This window comes from Zea mays, chromosome 1 (genome assembly GCF_902167145.1).
Source record: "Zea mays cultivar B73 chromosome 1, Zm-B73-REFERENCE-NAM-5.0, whole genome shotgun sequence".
Taxonomy (NCBI): Eukaryota; Viridiplantae; Streptophyta; class Magnoliopsida; order Poales; family Poaceae; genus Zea; species Zea mays.
Genome location: NC_050096.1, coordinates 14,770,552 through 14,795,699, shown reverse-complemented (window position 1 = coordinate 14,795,699; position 25,148 = coordinate 14,770,552). Strand labels below are relative to the sequence as shown.

General features: G+C 43.3%; 1 protein-coding gene across 1 annotated transcript; it reads left to right on the top strand.

The window, feature by feature from the left end:
• Positions 1 to 9,480: 9,480 nt before the first annotated feature.
• LOC103631769 (O-fucosyltransferase family protein) lies at positions 9,481 to 18,362 on the top strand. Its single transcript, XM_008653232.4, has 8 exons — positions 9,481 to 9,846; positions 10,381 to 10,448; positions 10,538 to 10,626; positions 10,713 to 10,878; positions 10,960 to 11,249; positions 17,042 to 17,246; positions 17,441 to 17,598; positions 17,705 to 18,362. Exons 1-8 carry the CDS (start codon positions 9,684 to 9,686, stop codon positions 17,940 to 17,942), a joined length of 1,377 nt encoding a protein of 458 aa, XP_008651454.1. The 5' UTR covers positions 9,481 to 9,683; the 3' UTR covers positions 17,943 to 18,362.
• Positions 18,363 to 25,148: the final 6,786 nt, after the last annotated feature.

The following is a 25,148-nucleotide window of genomic DNA, read 5'->3' as shown; positions in this document are numbered from 1 at the left end:
CCGGTGAATTATAGCGGAACGGCTTCCAGAATTCCCGAAGGTGAGTAGTTTGGAGTTTGGTTCCCTGGTGCACCGGACACGGTCCGGTGGTGCACCGGACAGTCCGGTACGCCAGACCAGGGCACACTTCAGTTGTCTTTTGCTCTCTTTATTTGAATCCTTTCTTGGTCTTTTTATTGGTTTGTTGCGAACCTTTGGCACCTGTAAAACTTATAATCTAGAGCAAACTAGTTAGTCCAATTATTTGTGTTGGGCAATTCAACCACCAAAATCAATTAGGAAAAGGTGTAAGCCTATTTCCCTTTCAATCTCCCCCTTTTTGGTGATTGATGCCAACACAAACCAAAGCAAATATAGAAGTGCATAATTGAACTAGTTTGCATAATGTAAGTGCAAAAGGTTACTTAGAATTGAACCAATATATATTCTCATAATATATGCATGTATGCTTTATTCATATTAAAAATTTTGGACCACGCTTGCACCACATGTTTTGTTTTTGCAAATTCTTTTGTAAATTCATTTCAAAGTCCTTTTGCAAATAGTCAAAGGTAGATGAATAAGATTTTGAGAAGCATTTTCAAGATTTGAAATTTTCTCCCCTTGTGTCAAATGCTTTTTCTTTGACTAAACAAAACTCCCCTCGATGAAATCCTCCTCTTAGTGTTCAAGAGGGTTTTAGATATTAATTTTGAAGAGGGTATACCAATTTGAAATTATATCAACAATAAGATACCAATTTGAAAACATTACGTTAGATACAAACTGAAAGACTAACTTTTTTGAAATTGGTGGTGGTGCGGTCCTTTTGCTTTGGGCTAATACTTTCTCCCCCTTTGGCATGAATCGCCAAAACGGATACTTGTGAGTGAAATATAAGCCCCTTAATACTTTCTCTCCTCATGGTAAATAACATATGAGTAAAGATTATACCAGAGTGGAGAGCGGTGTGGAGCGACGACAAAGAATGAGTAATTCGATGGAGTGGAGTGGAAGCCTTGTCTTCGCCGAAGACTCCAATTCCCTTTCAATCTATGACTTAGCATGAAATGCACTTGAAACCACATTAGTCATAGCACATGAAAGAGATATGATCAAAGGTATATAAATGAGCTATGTGTGCAAAACATCAATCAAAATTCCTAGAATCAAGAATATTTAGCTCATGCCTAAGTTTGGTAAAGGATTGCTCATCTAATGGCTTGGTAAAGATATCGGCTAATTGTTCTTTGGTGTTAACATAAGAAATCTCGATATCCCCTTTTGTTGGTGATCCCTTAAAAAATGATACCGAATGACTATGTATTTAGTGCGTCTATGCTCAACGGGATTATCCGCCATGCGGATTGCACTCTCATTATCACATAGAAGAGGAACTTTGGTTAATTTGTAACCATAGTCCCTGAGGGTTTGCCTCATCCAAAGCAATTGCGCGCAACAATGGCCTGCGGCAATATACTCGGCTTCGGCGGTAGAAAGAGCTACGAAATTTTGCTTCTTTGAAGCCCAAGACACTAAAGATCTTCCCAAGAACTGGCAAGTCCCAGATATGCTCTTTCTATTAATTTTACACCCTGCCCAATCGGCATCCGAGTAACCAATTAAATCAAATATGGATCCCCTAGGGTACCAAAGGCCAAACTTAGGAGTATAAACTAAATATCTCAAGATTCGTTTTACGGCCCTAAGGTGAACTTCCTTAGGATCGGTTTGGAATCTTGCACACATGCATACGGAAAGCATAATGTCCAGTCGAGATGCACATAAATAGAGTAAAGAACCTATCATCGACCGGTATACCTTTTGATCTACGGATTTACCTCCCGTGTCGAGGTCGAGATGCCCATTAGTTCCCATGGGTGTCTTGATGGGCTTGGCATCCTTCATCCCAAACTTGTTGAGTATATCTTGAATGTACTTTGTTTGACTAATGAAGGTGCCCTCTTGGAGTTGCTTCACTTGAAATCCTAAGAAATACTTCAACTCCCCCATCATTGACATCTCGAATTTTTGTGTCATGATCCTACTAAACTCTTCACATGTAGATTCGTTAGTAGACCCAAATATAATAACATCAACATAAATTTGGCATACAAACAAATCATTTGCAAGTGTTTTTGTAAAGAGAGTAGGATCGGCCTTTCCGACTTTGAAGTCATTAGCGATAAGAAAATCTCTTAGGCATTCATACCATGCTCTTGGGGCTTGCTTGAGCTCATAAAGCGTCTTAGAGAGTCTATAGACATGGTTAGGGTACTCACTATCTTCAAAGCCGGGGGGTTGCTCAACATAGACCTCCTCCTTGATTGGTCCATTGAGGAAAGCACTCTTCACGTCCATTTGATAAAGCTTAAAGCCATGGTAAGTAGCATAGGCAAGTAAAATGTGAATTGACTCAAGCCTAGCTACGGGTGCATAGGTTTCACCGAAATCCAAACCTTCGACTTGTGAATACCCCTTGGCCACAAGTCGGGCTTTGTTCCTTGTCACCACACCATGCTCATCTTGCTTGTTGCGGAAGACCCACTTGGTTCCTACAACATTTTGGTTAGGACGTGGAACTAAATGACATACCTCATTCCTTGTGAAATTGTTGAGCTCCTCTTGCATCGCCACCACCCAATCCAAATCTTGAAGTGCTTACTCTACCCTGTGTCGCTCAATAGAGGAAACAAAAGAGTAATGTTCACAAAAATGAGCAACACGAGATCGAGTAGTTACCCCCTTTTGAATATCGCCAAGGATGGAGTTCACGGGGTGATCTCGTTGTATTGCTTGGTGGACTCTTGGGTGTGGCGGCCTTGGACCCTCATCATCTTCCTTGTCTTGATCATTAGCATCTCCCCCTTGATCATTGTCCTCCTCTTGAGGTGGCTCCTCTTGATCCTCATCTTCATTATCTTGAGCTTGATCCTCATCTTGGGTTGGTGGAGATGATTGTATTGAGGAAGATGGTTGATCTTGTGCTTGTGGAGGCTCTTCGGATTCCTTAGGACACACATCCCCAATGGACATGTTCCTTAGCGCGACGCATGGAGCCTCTTCATCATCTAGCTCATCAAGATCAACTTGCTCTACTTGAGAGCCGTTAGTCTCATCAAACACAATGTCGCAAGAGACTTCAACTAGTCCAGTGGACTTGTTAAAGACTCTATATGCCCTTGTGTTTGAATCATAACCGAGTAAAAAACCTTCTACAGCCTTAGAAGCAAATTTAGATTTTCTACCTCTTTTAACAAGTATAAAGCATTTGCTACCAAAGACTCTAAAATATGAAACATTGGGCTTTTTACCGGTGAGGAATTCATAAGATGTCTTCTTGAGGATTCGGTGAAGATATAACCGGTTGATGGCGTAGCAAGCGGTGTTGACCGCCTCGGCCCAAAACCGATCCGAAGTCTTGTACTCATCAAACATGGTCCTTGCCATGTCCAATAGAGTTCTATTCTTCCTCTCCACTACACCATTTTGTTATGGTGTGTAGGGAGAAGAGAACTCATGCTTGATGCCCTCCTCCTCAAGAAAGCCTTCAATTTGAGAGTTCTTGAACTCCGTCCCGTTGTCGCTTCTTATTTTCTTGATCCTCAAGCCGAACTCATTTTGAGCCCGTCTCAAGAATCCTTTCAAAGTCTCTTGGGTATGTGATTTTTCCTGCAAAAAGAACACCCAAGTGAAGTGAGAATAATCATCCACAATTACAAGACAATACTTACTCCCGCCGATGCTTATGTAAGCTATCGGGCCGAATAGGTCCATGTGGAGTAACTCAAGCGGCATGTCGGTCGTCATGATGTTATTGTGTGGATGATGAACACCAACTTGCTTCCCTGCTTGACATGTGCTACAAACCCTATCTTTCTCAAAATGAACATTGGTTAGTCCCAAAATGTGCTCTCCCTTTAGAAGCTTGTGAAGATTCTTCATCCCAACATGGGCTAGTCGGCGGTGCCAGAGCCAACCCATGTTAGTCTTAGCAATTAAGTAAGTGTCGAGTTCAGCTTTATTAAAATCTACTAAGTATAGCTGACCCTCTAACACTCCCTTAAATGCTACTGAATCATCACTTCTTCTAAAGATAGTAACACCTATATCCGTAAAAAGACAGTTGTAGCCCATTTTGCATAATTGAGAAACAGAAAGCAAATTGTAATCTAAAGAATTTACAAGAAAAACATTGGAAATAGAGTGGTCAGGTGATATAGCAATTTTACCCAATCCTTTGACCAAACCTTGATTTCCATCCCCGAATGTGATCGCTCTTTAGGGATCTTGGTTTTTCTCATAGGAGGAGAACATCTTATTCTCCCCTGTCATATGGTTTGTGCACCCGCTATCGATGATCCAACTTGAGCCCCCGGATGCATAAACCTATAAAACAAATTTAGTTCTTGATTTTAGGTACCCAAACGGTTTTGGGTCCTTTGACATTAGATACAAGAACTTTGGGTACCCAAACACAAGTCTTTGACCCCTTGTGTTTGCCCCCAACATACTTGGCAACTACTTTGCCAGATTTGTTAGTCAAAACATAAGATGCATCAAAAGTCTTGAATGAAATACTAGGTTCATTTGATGCAATAGGAGTTTTCTTCTTAGGCAATTTAGCATGAGTGGATTGCCTAGAACTAGATGTCTCACTCTTATACATAAAAGCATGATTAGGGCCAGAGTGAGACTTCCTAGAGTGAATTCTCCTAATTTTGTGCTCGGGATAACCGACAGGGTATAAAATGTAACCCTCGTTATCCTGAGCCATGGGAGCTTTTCCCTTAACAAAGTTTGACAATCTTTTAGGAGGGGCATTAAGTTTGACATTGTCTCCCTTTTGGAAGCCAATGCCATCCTTGATGCCAGGGCGTCTCTCATTATAAAGCATACTACGAGCAAATTTAAATTTTTCATTTTCTAATTCATGCTCGGCAATTTTAGCATCTAATTTTGCTATATGATCATTTTGTTGTTTAATCATAGCCATGTGATCATGAATAGCATCAATGTTAACATCTCTACATCTAGTGTAAATAGTAACATGCTCAACAGTAGATGTAGAGGGTTTGCAAGATTTTAGTTCAACAATCTTAGCATGTAAAACGTCATTCTCATTTCTAAGATTGGAAATGGAAATATTGCAAACATCTAATTCCTTAGCCTTAGCAATTAATTTTTCATTCAATCTTAGCAATAGAACTAGCATTATTATCTCTAAGATTGGCAATTAAATCATCACAAATGTTTGACTTCTCAACCTTAGCAATCAAATTAGCCTTCTCAATTCTAAGGTTGGAAATAGTGTCATGGCAGGTGCTTAGCTCACTAGACAAATTTTCACATTTTTCTACTTCCAAAGCATAAGCATTTTTAGTCTTAACATGCTTTTTGTTTTCCTTAATAAGGAAGTCCTCTTGGCTATCCAAGAGTTCATCCTTTTCATGAATAGCACTAATTAATTCATTTAATTTCTCCTTTTGTTGCATGTTAAGATTGGCAAAGAGAGTAAGCAAGTTATCCTCCTTATCACTAGAATTATCTTCATCACTAGAGGATGCATATTTAGTGGAGGATCTTGATTTTACCTTCTTCCTTTTGCCATCCTTTGCCATGAGGCACTTGTGGACGACGTTGGGGAAGAGAAGGCCCTTGGTGACGGCGATGTTTGCGGCGTCCTCGTCGGAGGAGGAGTCGGTGGATCTCTCGTCGGAGTCCCACTCGGGGCATACATGGGCATCACCGCCCTTCTTCTTGTAGTACCTCTTCTTTTCTCTTCTCTTTCCCTTCTTGTCGTCGCCCCTGTCACTATCACTTGATAATGGACATTTTGCAATAAAATGACTGGGCTTACCACACTTGTAGCAAACTTTCTTGGAGCGGGGCTTGTAGTCCTTCCCCCTCCATTGCTTGAGGATTTGGCGAAAGCTCTTGATGATGAGCGCCATTTCCTCGTTGTCGAGCTTGGAGGCGTCGATGGGGACCCTACTCGTTGTAGAGTCTTCTTTCTTCTCCTCCGTTGCCTTGAATGCAACGGGTTGCACATCGAGTGTGGAGGAGGCTCCTTGCTCGATGATTTTCTTGGAGCCTTTGATCATCAACTCAAAGCTCACAAATTTTCCTATTACTTCCTCGGGAGACATTAGTGCGTATCTAGGATCACCATGAATTAATTGAACTTGCGTAGGGTTGAGGAAAACGAGTGATCTAAGAATAACCTTGATCATTTCATGGTCATCCCATTTGGTGCTCCCGAGGTTGCGCACTTGGTTTACCAAGGTCTTGAGCCAGTTGTACATCGCTTGTGGCTCCTCCCCTTGGTGAAGCATGAAGCGACCGAGCTCCCCTCGATTGTCTCCCGCTTGGTGATCTTGGTCACCTTGTCTCTTTCGTGTGCGGTCTTGAGCACGTCCCAAATTTCCTTTGCGCTCTTCAACCCTTGCACCTTATTATACTCCTCTCGACTTAGAGAGGCGAGGAGTATAGTAGTGGCTTGGGAGTTGAAGTGTTGGATTTGTTCGACCTCCTTCGAGTCGTAATCCCTGTCTCCCTTCTTTGGTACCTGCGCTCCATACTCAACAATATCCCATATGCTTTTGTGGAGTGAGGTTAGGTGATGCCTCATTTTATCACTCCACATAGAATAATCTTCACCTTCAAGCATAGGTGGTTTGCCTAATGGAACGGAAAGTAATGGAGTGCGTTTTGAAATACGAGGATAGCGAAGGGGCATCTTACTATACTTCTTGCGCTCATGGCGTTTAGAAGTTGCGGATGCCGATTCCGAGCCAGAGGTGGAGGGTGACAAAGAGTCGGTCTTGTAGTAGACCACCTTCTTCATATTTTTCTTCTTGTCACCCTTCCATTGGGACTTGATGGAGGAAGAGGATTCCTTCTTGTGCTTGTGGGCGGACTCCCTTGAGTGCGTTCTTCCCGAGCTTGCGGACTTGTCGCCGGTCCCGATCTCCCTCTTGGCGGATGCTCCCAACATTACTTCGAGCGGTTAGGCTCTAATGAAGTACCGGGCTCTGATACCAATTGAAAGTCGCCTAGAGGGGGGTGCATAGGGCGAATATGAAATTTACAAACTTTAAGCACAACTACAAGCCGGGGTTAGCGTTAGAATTAAATTCGAGTCTGAAAGAGAGGACGAAAAACAAATCACAAGCAAATAAGGCGGATGACACAGTGATTTGTTTTACCGAGGTTCGGTTCTTGCAAACCTACTCCCCGTTGAGGTGGTCACAAAGACCGGGTCTCTTTCAACCCTTTCCCTCTCTCAAACGGTCACTTAGACCGAGTGAGCTCCTCTTCTCAATCAAACGGGACACTAAGTCCCCACAAGGACCACCACACAATTGGTGTCTCTTGCCTTGGTTACAATTGAGTTGGAATCAAGAAAGAATGAAGAAGAAAAGCAATCCAAGGGCAAGAGCTCAAATGAACACAAGTCTCTCTCTCTCACTAGCCACTATTTGATTGGAATGATCTTTGGACTTGGGAGAGGATTTGATCTCTTTGATTGTGTCTTGTATTGAATGATATAGCTCTTGTAAGGTGTTTGAAGGCTGAAAACTTGGATGCATTGAAGTATGGTGGTTGGGGGGTATTTATAGCCCCAATCACCAAAAGAACCGTTGGTGAGGGCTTCTGTCGTATGGCGCACCGGACAGTCCGGTGCACCAGCCACGTCACCCGGCCGTTGGATTCTGACCGTTGGAGCTTCTGACATCTGGGTTACTGGACAGTCCGGTGGTGCACCGGACAGTCACTGTAGAGTGTCCGGTGCGCCTTCTGGCTCTGCTCTGACTTCTGCACGCACTGTAGCGCATTAACTGCTCTCTACAAACGACCGTTGGCGCGAAGTAGTCGTTGCTCCGCTGGCGCACCGGACAGTCCGGTGCTACATCGGACAGTCCGGTGAATTATAGCGCAGCGGCTTCCAGAATTCCCGAAGGTGAGCAGTTTGGAGTTTGGTTCTCTGGTGCACCGGACAGTTCGGTGCGCCAGACCAGGACACACTTCGGTTGTCTTTTGCTCTCTTTATTTGAATCTTTTCTTGGTCTTTTTATTAGTTTGTTGTGAACCTTTGGCACTTGTAAAACTTATAATCTAGAGCAAACTAGTTAGTCCAATTATTTGTGTTGGGCAATTCAACCACCAAAATCAATTAGGAAAAGGTGTAAGCCTATTTCCCTTTCACTTTGCCTCTGGCTCAGGCCAATGGGACATAGGACCATACAAACACTCTCTAAAATGACACTTACGCCAACCGTATGGTTGCAGGAGAATAAATTAGTAAATTTATGCAAAAAATAACATAATTTTGGATATTTGTTATGCACTCACATAATCAATGTTGGGACATACGAAGTACTTCAGAGTGTCCTCACATAAGACAACATGATCTCCACAATTGCATCGAGGCGGAGACTCCAGTCGTCTTTTCTGTGGCTAAGTCCTTCTCCTCATCCGTCATTGGTGGCAGATTCAGGGGAGGAGGCACCCAACGCTTAAAAGTTCATGACTATTCCTTTCGCACAACCAATAGGCGAAAAGGAGATACTGAGGGTCAAATTTATCAGGACCGTCAATCCACTGGAAAAACACCTCAGGTGCTAATACACAAATGGAATGACACATTAATACACATCTAGTAAACAATAATAACATACAAGTCATAAGCTACGTACGTTAAAACCACCACAAAGGTAGACGCAGCGAACAACCGTGTCTGGATGTTTGAATTGACATACCCAAGCCGATCTGCCACAATCACAATTAGACACAGGAAGATCAGGTGGAACATGAGCATCCTTACTAGATACATCCGAATATAACTCTCGAGGACGACATCTCTTCTGCCACAACACCCTCGATACATATCTTTTATCTAAGAAACGATTATATTTTAACACAACTATATGCAAATAACAGAAATTATTTTAACTTACAAATACACCTATTTCACAATATCTAACAAATTATAGTCATTATATGAACTATATATCCTAGGAATCATAACTAATAGCAATATGAGCAACAATCAAAACTAGACAACGCAATATACGTAATAAACGAATCAGTGAGACACCATACCTTGGTCTACAAAGTTTCCAACTCGAATACGAAAATTCGAGCAACTCTTGTTGGTTTGGAAGAAGATTGAAATGGCTGGACGCAACTCTCGTCCAGGAAACAACCGATTTATACTCCCCTAGCTCGGTGACAAGATTTGTGGTGCCTAGCTTGGCGCCAAGATCTATGGCGTAGAGTTAGGAGACACGTCGGCGACACAGCAGCCCTGATCGTCGCTGCCACGTTAGAGCTCGGTGCCATAGGCTATTGGTGGTGCCATAGGCTATGGTGCCGAGATGTGCTGCCTCGGCGCTATAGATCATGACATCGAGTAAAGGATACAAAACATGAAATAAGTCTTTCAAGTGTCTAAAAATGATTTTTTATTAAAATAAAAAAATTTCGGCCACTATGGCGGTTGGCTTCATCGTCACCGCGCTACACGCTACACTCGACCAGTTCCTACTCCCCAGGCCAACAAAATCACCTCCCGCACCTCCGCGATTCTTCTCGAAGACTCGAACCGCCTGGAATCAGAATCGCCGTTGTCGGGAATCGCTCCGATGCCCGCGGCGATCGGGAGGCGGCCGCCCGAACGCCGGGTCTAGACCTCGCGTGCGATGGCGAGGTCGAGGCCTAGGGTTTGGCTCGTGGCGGGCTGCGCCGCCGTCATCCTGTGGGCCTCCGTCGCGCAGCTCGTCGCCGTCGGCCGCTTTCTCCTCCTTTTCGGCCTCGTGGGCGACGCCGATCCCTCGCCGCCACCTTCCGCGCTTCCGCCCCCGAGTGCGTGGTTTCCTTAATGTGTTTGTATTTCTAGTGTAGTTCGATTTGATTTGGTGCTTATCACTGCTCTATTGCATCATTCATTGCATGGAACTTCATAGAGTACTGAGCGAGTAAAAGTGGAAAAATATTGTGAGTTACATTACAAATGCTGAAGGGTATGAGTATCTGTTTCGTACGAGTGCACAGCTGTTATTGTTTGTACGCAACTTGCCATGGGCACGTTTAGTAAGCTGTAAATGTTGCTGCTGAATGCATTGATGCGACTAATGATATAAAAATAAAAGTATGTTGACTTGGAAAGTCAAAGTCATGCCAAACTTATACTGTTGTATACCGATGCTTTGATCGATTGAAAGCCTTGTACCTTTCTAGAGGCACTATTGTGAAATGTGAAGTCACGAATAGGCTTCCTGTTTTGTTGAAAACTTGAATTAAACTGTTGTAGATTCTGTAGACCGTTGTTGATACACGGTTTTGCTGCATTCAATCGCCACTGGAATACGGCAATTTGATCACTGTTAAATTTTCCAGGAATATACATGAGCAATGGTTATCTGAAGATATCTTGTAATGGGGGTCTGAATCAGATGCGCTCAGAGGTTATTATTGTCTACTTCTTCCATTCACCATTTTATTTCTTTTTTCTTTCTTAACTCTATTTGCTTTTTGATACCTCCATTTTGTTCAGATTTGTGACATGGTGGCAGTTGCTCGTCTTCTAAATCTCACTATGGTTGTCCCCGAACTTGACAAGAGATCATTCTGGGCTGATCAAAGGTAACCACCATTTTCTTTGAGGGATGCAGTCTATGGAATTAACCATATTGACATCTAAAGCGAGTAGTGCTTGTTATGGTTGACAGTAATTTTGGAGATATATTTGACGTGAGGCATTTCATCAACTCTTTGAGAGATAAGGTGCACATCATTGAACAGCTTCCAGAGAAGCTTGGTCCAAGAGATTCAAACATTATTATACTTGAAATGCCACCTGTGAGCTGGTCAGATGAAAAATATTACTTGCATCAGGTTTGTAACTCGTCTTGATGTGTCCTGGTTTTCATGGTAACTGATCCACTGTATCCTCCTGACAATCTCTCACCCATGCAGATCCTACCGCTGTTCAACAAATACAGCATCATCCATTTTAACAAAACAGATGCTCGCATAGCCAATAATGGTATCAGTACAGAGCTTCAATTGCTTAGATGCCGTGTTAATTTTCATGCACTGAAATTCACACCTCAAATTGAGGGATTAGGGAATAAACTGGTACATAAACTGCGAGCCAAGGGATCATTTGTAGCCTTGCATTTACGCTATGAGATGGATATGCTGGCGTTTTCTGGTTGCAACCATGGCCTTTCACCTGAAGAAGCCGAGGAGCTCAAAAAAATGAGGTTTGTGGCTAATCCTGGGCTGCCTTGCTTTGTAACATGTCTTGGATATGGCATGCTAGATGCCTATGCATGTGTCCTTATTATATTCGGTCTCATATATGGAGTCCTTGTTGCGGTCTCTATCTAGTATTAGTGTATATATTCGGGTCTAATGCCCTCATATTGAATATAGTGCAATTCATAACATGATATACAAAGCCATTTTTTAGGTTAGAGTTCCTCTTCCTTTCTCTATGATTTTTTTTCTCATGTGTTGCATTTGCATGTGTTACGGACTGCTCTTGGTTCTTGAGCCAAATCTCCTCCACCTTCTATGGAAACTCTGCTTGGAACCCACGCAAGGAAAATGTGGTGCTTGGAAGTCACACCGCTAGTTGAATCGGCTGCCAGTTGAGAGCCATCCAACCATCCTCTCTCCCTTCTGCATCAACGACAGGCCGAAGGACGCTCACACAAGGACGACTGAAGCTATGCTCCAGTGTGAGGTTGAGTTTCGCTCGCGCCTGCAACCCCCCTTTCTTGATCCAGTTTTGGTTAGATCCGGTTCTAACTGTTTTACGATGTTTGGTGCCCGTGGCTGGGTTCCACACATGCGTCTGCACATGCATGATTTTCGCCTTTGGGAGTTCCTCGTCAGTGATCTGTTGTGTCCCACTGCTCCTACATCGCCTTTGATTCTAGAGAAGGCTACTTACGAGGAGTTGCTTGCAAACTATGGTGATCAAATGTCCTCTTATGGCTATCAGTTTAGTGCTTAAATGACTTGATTGGATGAGGATGCTCATGCCGGTGATATTCTTTTCTCTAGTATGGAGGACCTTGCTGCTGATATTGTTGAATTTGAGTTTGCACATCAGATGTGGGCTATTTTGCGTGATTGTTATGAGTCTACTGTTCAGTCTACCTGTCCTGCTGCCATTAGTTAGGAGCAACTCTTACAACACGAAGATTCTACAATTGACGAGTTCTTCGCTCAGATGTCTGCTATTTGGTACCAGCTTGGTCAGAAGCCCACACTTCAGCTTTGACGTACCTATGAATTCTTGACCTGATTTTGTTACAAGTTGAGCCCCTTCGTGCTCAGCTGCTCGCCATCATAATGAGGAGACTTGTCTGTGTGCTGCTAGTCCGTTATAGTCTTCCTCGTTCTTGGCTACTCGTTCTTCATCTTCTCGATCGCCTGCTACTCCATCGACGATGCCATCTTCAGTTGTGCCTTCCGTGCATGGGGGGTGTGGTGGTCTTTGTCGATCACTTGTTTTCGATCGCTAAACACATTCAAGAAATAAGACAACACAGTATTAAAAGAATAGATAACCTTCGTTACGAAGGAGTTAACTCTTCGAGATAACTCCTTCGATAACGAAGGTAGTTATCAACTGAATACATAAACGTACAAGTAATACAAAAGGGTTCAGATATAATAATTTGATCGTGATATCTTCTTGATATCTTTTTCTTAACTTAAATTAACTTTACAATTGTACCTTTGGCAGTTGTAGAGAGAACTACAACAGAGATGTTGCTGAGAGAGAATTATAGAGTGATTGCACCGTCCACCAAAAAGGTACTTTATGTAGGACATTGTTCATCTATTTATAGGGAGTCGTACAACTTCGTACGACATAACATTCATGCCCTTATGGATTACACACACAGTTTACAAATATCATAGGGATAACATTGTCATTTGCTCCTAGCAACTTGAATAACACATTCTCCTTGTGTCGCCTTCCTGCGTCGTTGTGACGAAGCTTACTTCACTTCATTTCCATCGTTCTGTGCCGAAGCTTATTCTGATTTCGATGTTCCTGTAACACTTAGCAATATGCTAATACCAAATGATTAGCCGTGTTTTTGAGAACCTTCGTAAGACGAAGACCACCAATAGTAGCCCCTCGCAGCAGCAGTTTGTTTCTTTGTAACAAATTCAGACCACGAAACGAACGAAGGCCTTTAGTCGAAGGTACAAAAAACCACATTCTCTTCGCTAGAATAGCGAAACCTTCTGGATCGTGGGGGCCGCTTTGCAGTAGTGCTTTGCATATATATATATATATATGAGGGTTGTGATAAAAATATTTTTCGTGCTATCAAGCTTGTGTTGGCTTTGTTTGGCTTACTGATACTGTAACCGTGACTATTTTCGAGCTTCGGCTTTTTGTTTCAACCAAAGCTGAGATGGCCGAAGATAAGAGGAGTGAGGACCCCGCACTGGTCGGGTTTTATGAGGCTATGGAGAGGACTAATGTTGAAAAATAACTGAAGAAATTTTAGCTGGGCTGTCTGAAGATTTTGGCGACATCAAGGACTTTGATATTGAGAGTGATAATGATGATGCCGAAGATCGACCGTGGAGGCCGAGTCACGTGGTGTTTGGAAAATCAACCGTGAAGAAGGGACATGTTGAGGCTATGAAGGGTAAATATTTTCGTGATGTATCTATAGTGAGAATCGGTGGTCAGAATACTGTTCCTCTTCCTGAGAAAGATGAGGTAGTGATTTTTCGAAGCTTCATGAAAGCTGGGCTACGGTTCCCCTTACACAAGATGTTGGTTGAAGTCTTGAAAAAGTTTAAAATTTTTCTTCATCAACTTACTCCTGACACATTGATCAAGGTTGGGATATTCATTTAGGCAATATGGAGCCAGAGATTGGAACCAGATGTTGATTGTTTTTGTAATATTCATGAGTTGTCCTATCAGGCGAAGGCCACTGGAAAAGAACAATATTATAATAACTTCGGATGTAACACCTTTGTGTATCGGTCAGATGCTAGGCGTCCCGTGCCAACCTTTCGGAAAAAATGGCTGGGTTCATGGATGAAGCAGTGGTTTTATGTGAAGAATGATCTGAGTCACAAGCGATATTAAGGATGTAATCCACTGGTCTATCCGATCCACGAATGCGCCAGAGTTGGTTGAACCTTTGGATGTAGGTTTCATGCAGAATTCCCATTACTGCTAGCGCTCTGAAGGTTTACAAACCATGAATGCACCAGAGTTAGTTGAACCTCTGGATGTAGGTCTCGTGTAGGTGGCATACTTCGGCCAAAGGTGACACTAACCATCATGAAGACAAAGACGACGACAACTACGGCGACAGACATGGTAATCGATACAGATCCTCATGCAGGTGGGACACACAACCCTACTCGTGGATGGACTCCTACGTCGAGGTGTCTTCCAGGCCACAGAGCAGAAATGGCCATGATGTTGGTGTCATTGAGTGGCCCCTTGAAGAGGTTGACGTAGCGCAGGAGACGGTCGTTGTCGCCGCCTTCATCTTTTAATCCGAGGCGGCTCATGAGGACTTTGCGAGCACACTCCATGGCGTTTTCGCCTGTCCTGGCCGCGATGCGCGCGCTGCGCCTTCATTATGAGTGGTCAGAATACGATCTCCATCCACAATTGTAGCTACAAAGTTCTTTCTTTTGCGGTGTCTAGCATGTAAATAAAAAACTTCGTGTTAGCATCACCTTCTTTGAGCCAAGTGATTCTAGATCTTAGTCTTGCCATGGTGCACTTGAAGGAGGACAACAACAAACAATGCTTTTTCAGCCTGTTCTTGAGCCATAATTCAGCCGTAGTGAGAGATCTCTCATCCTGGGTCATCTCTAATCTGTGCAGAATCTCTTTTGCCAAAGCTAGCTGTGCCCTCACATGGCCAACCTGTTTGTCAGACCAAGCTTTCAACCTTTTAGTCGTCTCCTTCAGTTTTCTCTCAAGAGACAGGAAGGGGCAACTGTCCGGACTCATAGAATCCCAGGCCAACTGAAAACCCATCAAGTTTAGTCCAAAAGGACTCAATGAAAACGCCGCTTTCCAGACTTATTATCCCTGAGCCCAAGGAGCAACGGGCAGTGACTGGAGTCCTGAGAGGCTGCACTCTAGAGCAGAACATTTGGGAAAATTAGTTCCCAATCCACTGAGTAGAAAACCCAATCAAGCTTTACTAGAACCGGGTCCTCTTGTTGGTTAGACCAAGTAAATTTTCGACCATGCAGAGGGATCTCTTTGAGGGATAAATCATTGATCAATCTTCTAAAACGTCCCATCATGGCTCTGTTTATATTGGAGTTGTTTTTGTCCGAAGACTTGTATATCATGTTAAAATCTCCAGCCAAAACCTAGGGTCCCACACAGATATTCCTAAGGGTTTTGAGATCATGAAGAAATTGAACTTTTTCAGCATCTCCCTGAGGACCATACACACAAGTAAGTCGCCAGAAAGATCCTCCATTACTAAAATGGATTGAAATGTTGTGACTGTCAATCCTGTTTGATCCTGTGTACCCCAACAAATGTTTCCAGGCCACTAAGATGCCACCACTTGCTCCAATGGAAGGAAGACAAAATCAGTAAACTGAGACCCAAGCATAGAGAGAATGATTCCCCTAGATTTTTTTTGCATTTTTTGTCTCCCGTAAACACACCATATCAACCTTTGAGGATTCCACCAAATCCCTAACAGAATCTTGCCTTACACCAGAATTTAAACCCCGCACATTCCAGACTAGATTTTTTGAAGGATCCGTTAGAACAGAGAAGAAAGAGCAACCAGATGAACAGGAGGGGGGATGCTCCAGCCAAACAGTGCAGCAAGTGCTTCTACATCTTTCTGTGACAAAGGATGTTTAAACAGCCTGGCATACTTCTGCAGGGCTTCCTGGCTCACACCCTCTGCATCAGAGATGATTAGAAGGGCTTTCATTGCTTTTTTTATGGCTCTGGCACCTAGGTCTTGCATATTGAACTCCACCCCCACACGAACAACCCGGCAACTTCTTCTTGGCACAAACCCATCCAATGATGATGAAGGGGCTTAGGGGCAACACATCTACTGCTGTTTGGAGCTGCCAGTAAACATGCTGGCTGTCTTTTTATTTTTTGAAGAATTCTTCCTTTCTTGATTCTTCAGGTCTGGCAGCGTCTGCTTCAAGCATCTTATCTGGTCCAGGTCGTTCAGAATTGATCACAGACCCCATAATCCTCTCTAAAAGGTGAGTGGTTTCCTGATTTGCGATGTGAAAAACTGATTGATCTTGTTAAGTGTCTTGAATTTGCTGTGTAACATGGATGACAGGAATCTGGAAAAATATGGGGTAGGAGGTGATTCCAAATTGAACTAGAGAAATATGTAGACTTTCAGGAATTTATTCTGCTCCCCGTTTGGTTGAGATTACATATTTTTGGCAGCGAATCTGGTTTAGAGAGCTGAACCAAACACACCTTCAATATCTCACTGATTTTTATTTAAATAATTTTTTTCCACAAGAACTGCTTTTGGATCCTCGGACATGGAAGAACTCTCAGTAGGAGACAGACCAGTAGAGACCGCAATAGATGAAGGCGTTAATGTATCTCCCAATCACATTCTTTCAAGCAAGAGACCTTGTTTCTTGGATAAGGATCAGCTTGCCAGATTAGAAGTATCACAAGTTGCAGAACCTGCACCTAAACAGGTAGTAGATGCTGCAAATGACTTTGTGGAAGGGTTGCCCTAACACTTCCAGGTAGGGCTAGGGCCAGCCACTGAGCCGTAGACTTGGCAAGCATGTCTGCGTGTTTGTTCTCTCTATCTCTTCGAATGACATCTCCATTCTTCACACTGTAAGGAGGTACTTTTTCTGGGGCCTTTTTTTTTTGCTTCGCCGTTCTTATCAACATGACCCGAGTTTATACTACTCTACATGTGGTGCTTATTGACTGTATTAGACTTGGCCTGGGAGGCACAGAAGTTCTTTCACCAGGCGCTAGTTTTTAAGTAACTAACATTTTTTTGTCAATCAGATATGCTTATCCATGGTGGAGAGATAAAGAAATTGATTCTCAAGCCAAGAGGTCGCAAGGACTGTGCCCACTTACTCCTGAGGAGGCATCACTTGTTTTGAAAGCTCTAGGATTTCAAAAGGATGCTCTTATGTACATCGCAGCTGGTGAAATTTATGGGGGAGATAGGAGACTAGAACCACTACGGTCTGCTTTTCCAAACCTTGTAAGCATCCTTTCTTTGTAAAAAAACATTCAATTATAATGTCCTTAATTGTGTCATAGCAATAAATCTCTCGCAGTTCTCAAATGTTCCATAACTAGTGAATTTCTCTATTTTCTGCCGGCACTGCATTTCAGTTTCGTTTATTCAACATTTCAACCAAATTCGCTGTATAAGCAGTGTTGAATATTTTTCAGGTACGAAAGGAGATGCTGCTAGACTCTGAAGTTCTGCATCAATTCCAAAATCACTCTTCCCAGATGGCTGCACTTGACTTCATTGTATCCACAGCTAGCGATGTTTTCATTCCCACTTTCGATGGTAACATGGCAAAGCTTGTTGAAGGTCACCGAAGGTATGAATATACATATAGAGGCCAGCTTGTGAAACCGATTGCTCATTTAGAATAAAAAATATACAGTAGTTGATTACGTGGTACTTGTTCGGATCATTTCCTTCAGGTTCCTGGGTTTTCGGAGAAGTGTGGTGCTAGACCGCCGGAAATTAGTTGAACTTCTAGATCTGTACACCAACAAGACAATCTCTTGGGACAAATTTGCATCTTCTGTTCGGGAAGCTCATAAGGACCGTGTAGCTCAACCATCCTGCAGGCGAAAACTTGAAAACAGACCAAAAGAAGAGGATTACTTCTATGCTAACCCCCATGAATGCCTAGCCAATTCAACCTTGTGCAGCTAAACTGAGTTTCTGGTTTCTGTTAGGTGACCAGATGTGAGCGTGAAATCATTACCAGGCAGGAATTGGCACACGGTTGTTTTGATGTCGTGTTGTCGAGGGACCGAAGCCAGATTTACACAGCCCATCACGATCTTTTGACTTCGAATTCCTTATTATCCTGTTGTATAGGTCAGTTTTTAGCTTCTGTATTGATTCGTTCGCTTTCCAACATGCCAAAAGGGGCCTGTTTGGAGCATGTAAATTTTGGTTTGTTGTCTACCATTTTTCTTCATCGGTGTCTAACTCGTGCTGCTAGGCCGAAGGGTTAGCTGTTTCATCTTTTGGTTTTGTTTCTCTAATTTTACAAATTCTTAGTGGAATTATCACCTTTTTAAAACTGTGCTGTTTCAATACAGGAGTGCTGAACCTGTCTCATTTGTCTCTCTTTTCTTTTTTGGAAAAGGTTGTCCAGTTTGCTTGGTGCATCAGCCTTCTCGATGAATGCTTTACTGTGTAAACCCTTCCGTGAGATCATCTACAGGAGTTTCTAAAAGAATCTAAAAAAACAATTAGAAAATCAAGAGTTTTTAAGTGGCTAAAAAAGGTATGAGCATATTTGTTGAGCTGTTGCTCTCAAGATACAATACGGTTTGACATCCGTCTTCTCTAACTATTTTCAAATCATCCCAAGTTTTTATAATTTATTTTTCTCTTATACATTTGCATAAACATCGTGTCTTTATTCCCTATTCTTTCCTACGTCCTTTCCCTTTAGATTGTCCATTTGACACAATTTTTTTTGCATGGTTTCGTCGATTTTTCTAGCCATGGAAAGATTGGAAAGTGAAAGAATCGTGACGCCCAGGATAGGGTGAATTGGACATATCTAAATTTCTAATAAAAGATTAAACCTAACTTCACCTAACTATTTAGCTAAATCACAAGAGCTAGGAAACGATAAGCAAACTGTAAGTTATCATAATAAATACTAGGAATGCAAATACATGAAGTAAATTGCTAAAAAATGTGAAATGTAAAGCAAGGGCAAGAAAACTTTTTTTGAATCGACTCTCCACTAGTCCTCGTTGGAGCACCCGTGCAAGGGTATCGCTCCCCTTAGTCTTTAAAAGAACTAAGTGCTCATTATGAGATTATCCTTTGCCTCTCCGGCGTGGTGGATCCCTCACAACCGCGTACAATCTCCGATTTGGATCACCAACAAAGCCTCCAGAGTAATCACCGAGCTCTAATCACCACCAAGCCGTTTAGGTGATGCCGGTTACCATGAGTAATAAGCCATAGACTTTTACTTGACTAAGAGAAGCCTAATGCATACATTGTATGCTCTAGGTGGCTCTCATGTGCACTAATGAAGTTCTAACACGAGATTATGACTTTGCTAATCACCTCACTATGTTACGTGGATTTGCAATGCTCTAGAAATGAATGTTTAGTGGTTTGGGTAGCAAGACAATGAATGTGAGTTGGAAGGGGTATAAATAACCCAACCAACACAAATTAGTCGTTACAGTATTGTTCTGCGCGCGTGGTCACACCGGATAGTCCGCTGCGCCAGTACCGAGCTTGCAACTAGTTTTGATAGCTAGCTGTTGCATAGAGGCATACCAGACAGTGCACAGTGACATGTTCGGTGCACACCGGGCAGTCCGGTGCCTCTCTCTGAAAGGGAATTAGGCTTACACCTATTTCCTAATTGATTTTGGTGGTTGAATTGCCCAACACAAATAATTGGACTAACTAGTTGCTCTAGTCTATAAGTTATACAGGTGCCAAAGGTTCACAAAAGGCTAATAAAAAGACCAAGAAAAAGGTTCAACAAAAAGAGCAAGGAACAACCGAAGTGTGCCCTGGTCTGGCGCACCGGACTGTCCGGTGTGCCACCGGACAGTGTCTGGTGCACCACCGGACAGTGTCCGGTGCACCAGGGAACTCCAAGCTGAACTCTTCACCTTCGGGAATTCTCAGAGGCGCTTCGCTATAATTCACTGGACTGTCCGGTGCTCCAGGGGGAGCGACTCTGAACTCGCCAGCTTCGGGAATCCGCTCCGCTATAATTCATCGGACATGTCCGGTGCACACCAGACTGTCCGGTGAGCCAGCGGAGCAACGACTACTTCGCGCCAACGGTCGACTGCAACGCATTAAATGCGCGCCTGCGCGCGCAGAGGAGCAGTGCACGCGCGGGTGACACGCCAGACAGTCTACAGGACTTGTCCGGTGCGCCACCGGACAGCCAGGCGGGCCCACAAGTCAGAGCTCCAACGGTCGGAACCCAACGACCAGGTGACGTGGCTGGCGCACCGGACTGTCCGGTGCGTCATGCGACAGCAGCCTCCACCAAACGGCTAGTTTGGTGGTTGGGGCTATAAATACCCCCAACCATCCCACATTCAAATCATCCAAGTTTTCCACCTTCCAACTACTTACAAGAGCTAAGCATTCAATACTAGACACACCAAAGTGATCAAATCCTCTCCCAATTCCACACAAGGCTTTAGTGATTAGTGAGAGAGATTTGTTGTGTTCTTTTGAGCTCTTGCGCTTAGATTGCTTCTTTCTTTCATTCTTTCTTACGATCATCTCAATTGTAAGCAAGGCAAGAGACACCAATTGTGTGGTGGTCCTTGCGGGAAGTTTGGTTCCCAATTGATTTGAGAAGAGAAGCTCACTCGGTCTGAGGGACCGTTTGAGAGAGGGAAAGGGTTGAAAGAGACCCGGTCTTTGTGACCACCTCAACGGGGAGTAGGTTTGCGAGAACCGAACCTCGGTAAAACAAATCCGCGTGTCACACTCTCTATTTGCTTGCGATTTGTTTTGCACCCTCTCTCTCGGACTCAATTATATTACTAACGCTAATCCGGCTTGTAGTTGTGATTAAGTTGTAAATTTCAGATTCGCCCTATTCACCCCCCTCTAGGCGACTTTCAATTGGTATCAGAGCCCGGTGCTTCATTAGAGCCTAACCGCTCGAAGTGATGTCGGGAGATCACGCCAAGAAGAAGATGGAAACCGGCGACAAGCCCACTACAAGCCACGGGAAAGCTTCATCGGAAGAGTCCCGCAACAAGGGGAAGGGGAAGGAGAAGAAATCCTCTTCCCACAAGTCGCATCGGAGTGGCGACAAGAAAAAGAAGACGAGGAAGGTGGTCTACTACGAGACCGATACTTCATCACCTTCCACCTCCGGCTCCGACGCGCCATCCATTACTTCTAAGCGCCATGAGCGCAAGAAGTTTAGTAAGATCCCCCTACGCTACCCTCGCATTCCTAAACATACGCCTTTACTTTCCGTCCCATTAGGCAAACCACCAACGTTTGATGGTGAAGATTATGCTAGGTGGAGTGATTTAATGCGATTTCATCTAACCTCACTCCACAAAAGTATATGTGATGTTGTTGAGTTTGGTGTACAGGTACCATCCGTAGGGGATAAAGATTATGATGAAGATGAAGTGGCCCAAATCCAACACTTCAACTCCCAAGCCTCAACTATACTCCTCGCCTCTCTAAGTCGAGAGGAGTATAACAAGGTGCAAGGGTTGAAAGGTGCCAAGGAAATTTGGGACACGCTAAAGACTGCGCACGAAGGAGACGAGGTGACCAAAATCACCAAGCGGGAAACGATCGAGGGGGAGCTCGGTCGCTTCCGACTTCGCCAAGGGGAGGAGCCACAAGACATGTACAACCGGCTCAAGACCTTGGTGAACCAAGTGCGCAACCTCGGGAGCAAAAAATGGGATGACCACGAAATGGTTAAGGTTATTCTAAGATCACTTGTCTTCCTTAACCCTACTCAAGTTCAATTAATTCGTGGCAATCCTAGATATACACTAATGACTCCCGAGGAAGTAATCGAGAATTTTGTGAGCTTTGAATTGATGATCAAAGGCTCAAAGAAGATCAACGAGCTTGATGGCCCCTCCGCGTCCGAAGCACAACCGGTCGCATTCAAGGCAACAGAGGAGAAGAAGGAGGAGTCTACATCAAGTAGACAACCAATTGACGCCTCAAAGCTCGACAATGAGGAGATGGCGCTCGTCATCAAGAGCTTCCGCCAAATCCTCAAACAAAGGAGGGGGAAGGATTACAAGCCCCGCTCCAAGAAAGTGTGCTACAAGTGTGGTAAGCCCGGTCACTTTATAGCAAAATGTCCTATCTCTAGTGATAGTGACAGGGGTGACGACAAGAGGGGGAGAAGAAAGGAGAAGAAGAAGTACTACAAGAAGAAGGGTGGCGATGCCCATGTTTGCCGGGAGTGGGACTCCGACGAGAGCTCCACCGACTCCTCCTCCGACGAGGACGCCGCCAACATTGCCATCACCAAGGGACTCCTCTTCCCCAACGTCGGCCACAAGTGCCTCATGGCAAAGGACGGCAAAAGAAAGAAGGTAAAATCAAGATCCTCCACTAAATATGAAACCTCTAGTGATGAGGATAATGCTAGCAATGAGGAGGATAACTTGCGCATCCTTTTTGCCAACCTAAACATGCAACAAAAAGAAAAATTAAATGAATTGATTAGTGCTATTCATGAGAAGGATGATCTCTTGGACACCCAAGAGGACTTCCTTATTAAAGAAAATAAGAAGCATGTTAAAGTCAAAAATGCTTACGCTCTAGAAGTAGAAAAATGTGAAAAACTATCTAGTGAGCTAAGCACTTGCCATGAGACTATAGACAACCTTAGAAATGAGAATGCTAATTTGTTAGCTAAGGTTGATTCCAATGCTTGTGATGTTTCAATTCTCAATCTTAGGAATGATAATAATGATTTGCTTGCTAAGATTGAAGAATTAAACATTTCTCTTGCTAGCCTTAGAAATGAAAATGAAAAATTGATTGCTAAGGCTAAAGATTTTGATGTTTACAATGCTACCATTTCCGACCTTAGAAGTAAAAATGATATATTGCATGCTAAGGTTGTAGAATTAAAATCTTGCAAACCCTCTACATCTATTGTTGATCACACTTCCATATGTACTAGATGTAGAGACATTAATGTTGATGCTATCCATGATCACCTAGCCTTAATTAAGAAACAAAATGATCACATAGCTCAACTTAATGCTAAGATTAGTGAGCATGACTTAGAAAATGAAAAATTTAAATTTGCTAGAAGCATGCTCTATAGTGGGAGACGCCCTGGCATCAAGGATGACATTGGCTTCCAAAGGGGAGACAATGTCAAACTTAATGCCCCTCCTAAAAGACTGTCTAATTTTATGAAGGGCAAGGCTCCCATGCCTCAGGATAACGAGGGTTACATTTTGTACCCTGCCGGTTATCCCGAGAGAAAAATTAGGAGAATTCACTCTAGAAAGTCTCACTCTGGCCCAAATCATGCTTTTATGTATAAGGGTGAGACATCTAGCTCTAGGCAACCAACCCGTGCTAAGATGCCTAAGAAGAAAACTCCTAATGCATCAAATGACCATAGCATTTCATTTAAAACTTTTGATGCATCATATGTTTTAACTAACAAATCCGGCAAGGTAGTTGCCAAGTATGTCGGGGGCAAGCACAAGGGGTCAAAGACTTGTGTTTGGGTACCCAAAGTTCTTGTGTCTAATGCCAAAGGACCCAAAACCATTTGGGTACCTAAAGTCAAGAACTAAAATTGTTTTGTAGGTTTATGCATCCGAGGGCTCAAGTTGGATCATCGACAGCGGGTGCACAAACCACATGACAGGGGAGAAGAAGATGTTCTCCTCCTATGAGAAAAACCAAGATCCACAACGAGCTATCACATTCGGGGATGGAAACCAAGGTTTGCTCAAAGGATTGGGTAAAATTGCTATATCTCCTGACCATTCAATTTCCAATGTTTTTCTTGTAGATTCCTTAGATTACAATTTGCTTTCCGTTTCGCAATTATGTCAAATAGGCTACAACTGTCTTTTTACTGATGTAGGTGTCATTGTCTTTAGAAGAAGTGATGATTCAATAGCATTTAAGGGAGTGTTAGAGGGTCAGCTATACTTGGTAGATTTTGATAAAGCTGAACTCGACACTTGCTTAATTGCTAAGACTAACATGGGTTGGCTATGGCACCACCGACTAGCCCATGTTGGGATGAAGAATCTTCATAAGCTTCTAAAGGGATAGCACATTTTAGGATTAACAAATGTTCATTTTGAGAAAGACAGGATTTGTAGCGCATGCCAAGCAGGGAAGCAAGTTGGTGCTCATCATCCACATAAGAACATCATGACGACTGACAGGCCACTGGAGCTCCTACACATGGATCTATTCGGCTCGATTGCTTACATAAGCATCAGCGGGAGTAAGTACTGTCTAGTTATTGTGGATGATTACTCTCGCTTCACTTGGGTATTCGTTTTGCAGGAAAAATCTCATACCCAAGAGACCTTAAAAGGATTCTTGAGACGGGCTCAAAACGAGTTCGGCTTAAGGATCAAGAAAATTAGAAGCGACAACGGGACGGAGTTCAAGAACTCACAAATCGAAGACTTCCTTGAGGAGGAGGGCATCAAGCATGAGTTCTCTTCTCCCTACACGCCACAACAAAATGGTGTAGTGGAGAGGAAGAATAGAACTCTACTGGACATGGCTAGAACCATGCTTGATGAGTACAAAACTTCGGATCGGTTTTGGGCCGAGCCAGTCAACACCGCTTGCTACGCCATCAACCGGTTGTATCTACACCGAATCCTCAAGAATACATCATACGAACTCCTAACCGGTAAAAAGCCCAATATTTCATATTTTAGAGTTTTTGGTAGCAAATGCTTTATTCTTGTTAAAAGAGGTAGAAAATCTAAATTTGCTCCTAAGACTGTAGAAGGCTTTTTACTAGGATATGATTCAAACACAAGGGCATATAGAGTCTTTAACAAGTCCTCAGGACTAGTTGAAGTTTCTTGTGACGTTGTGTTTGATGAGACTAACGGCTCTCAAGTAGAGCAAGTTGATCTTGATGAGATAGGTGATGAAGAGGCTTCGTGCATCGCGCTAAGGAACATGTCCATTGGGGATGTGTGTCCTAAGGAATCCGAAGAGCCTCCAAATGCATAAGATCAACCATCCTCCTCCACGCAAGCATCTCCACCAACTCAAAATGAGGATGAGGCTCAAGTTGATGAAGGAGAAGATCAAAGAGATGAGCCACCTCAAGATGACGACGATGATCAAGGGGGAGATGCAAATGATCAAGACAAGGAGGATGAAGAACCAAGGCCGCCACAC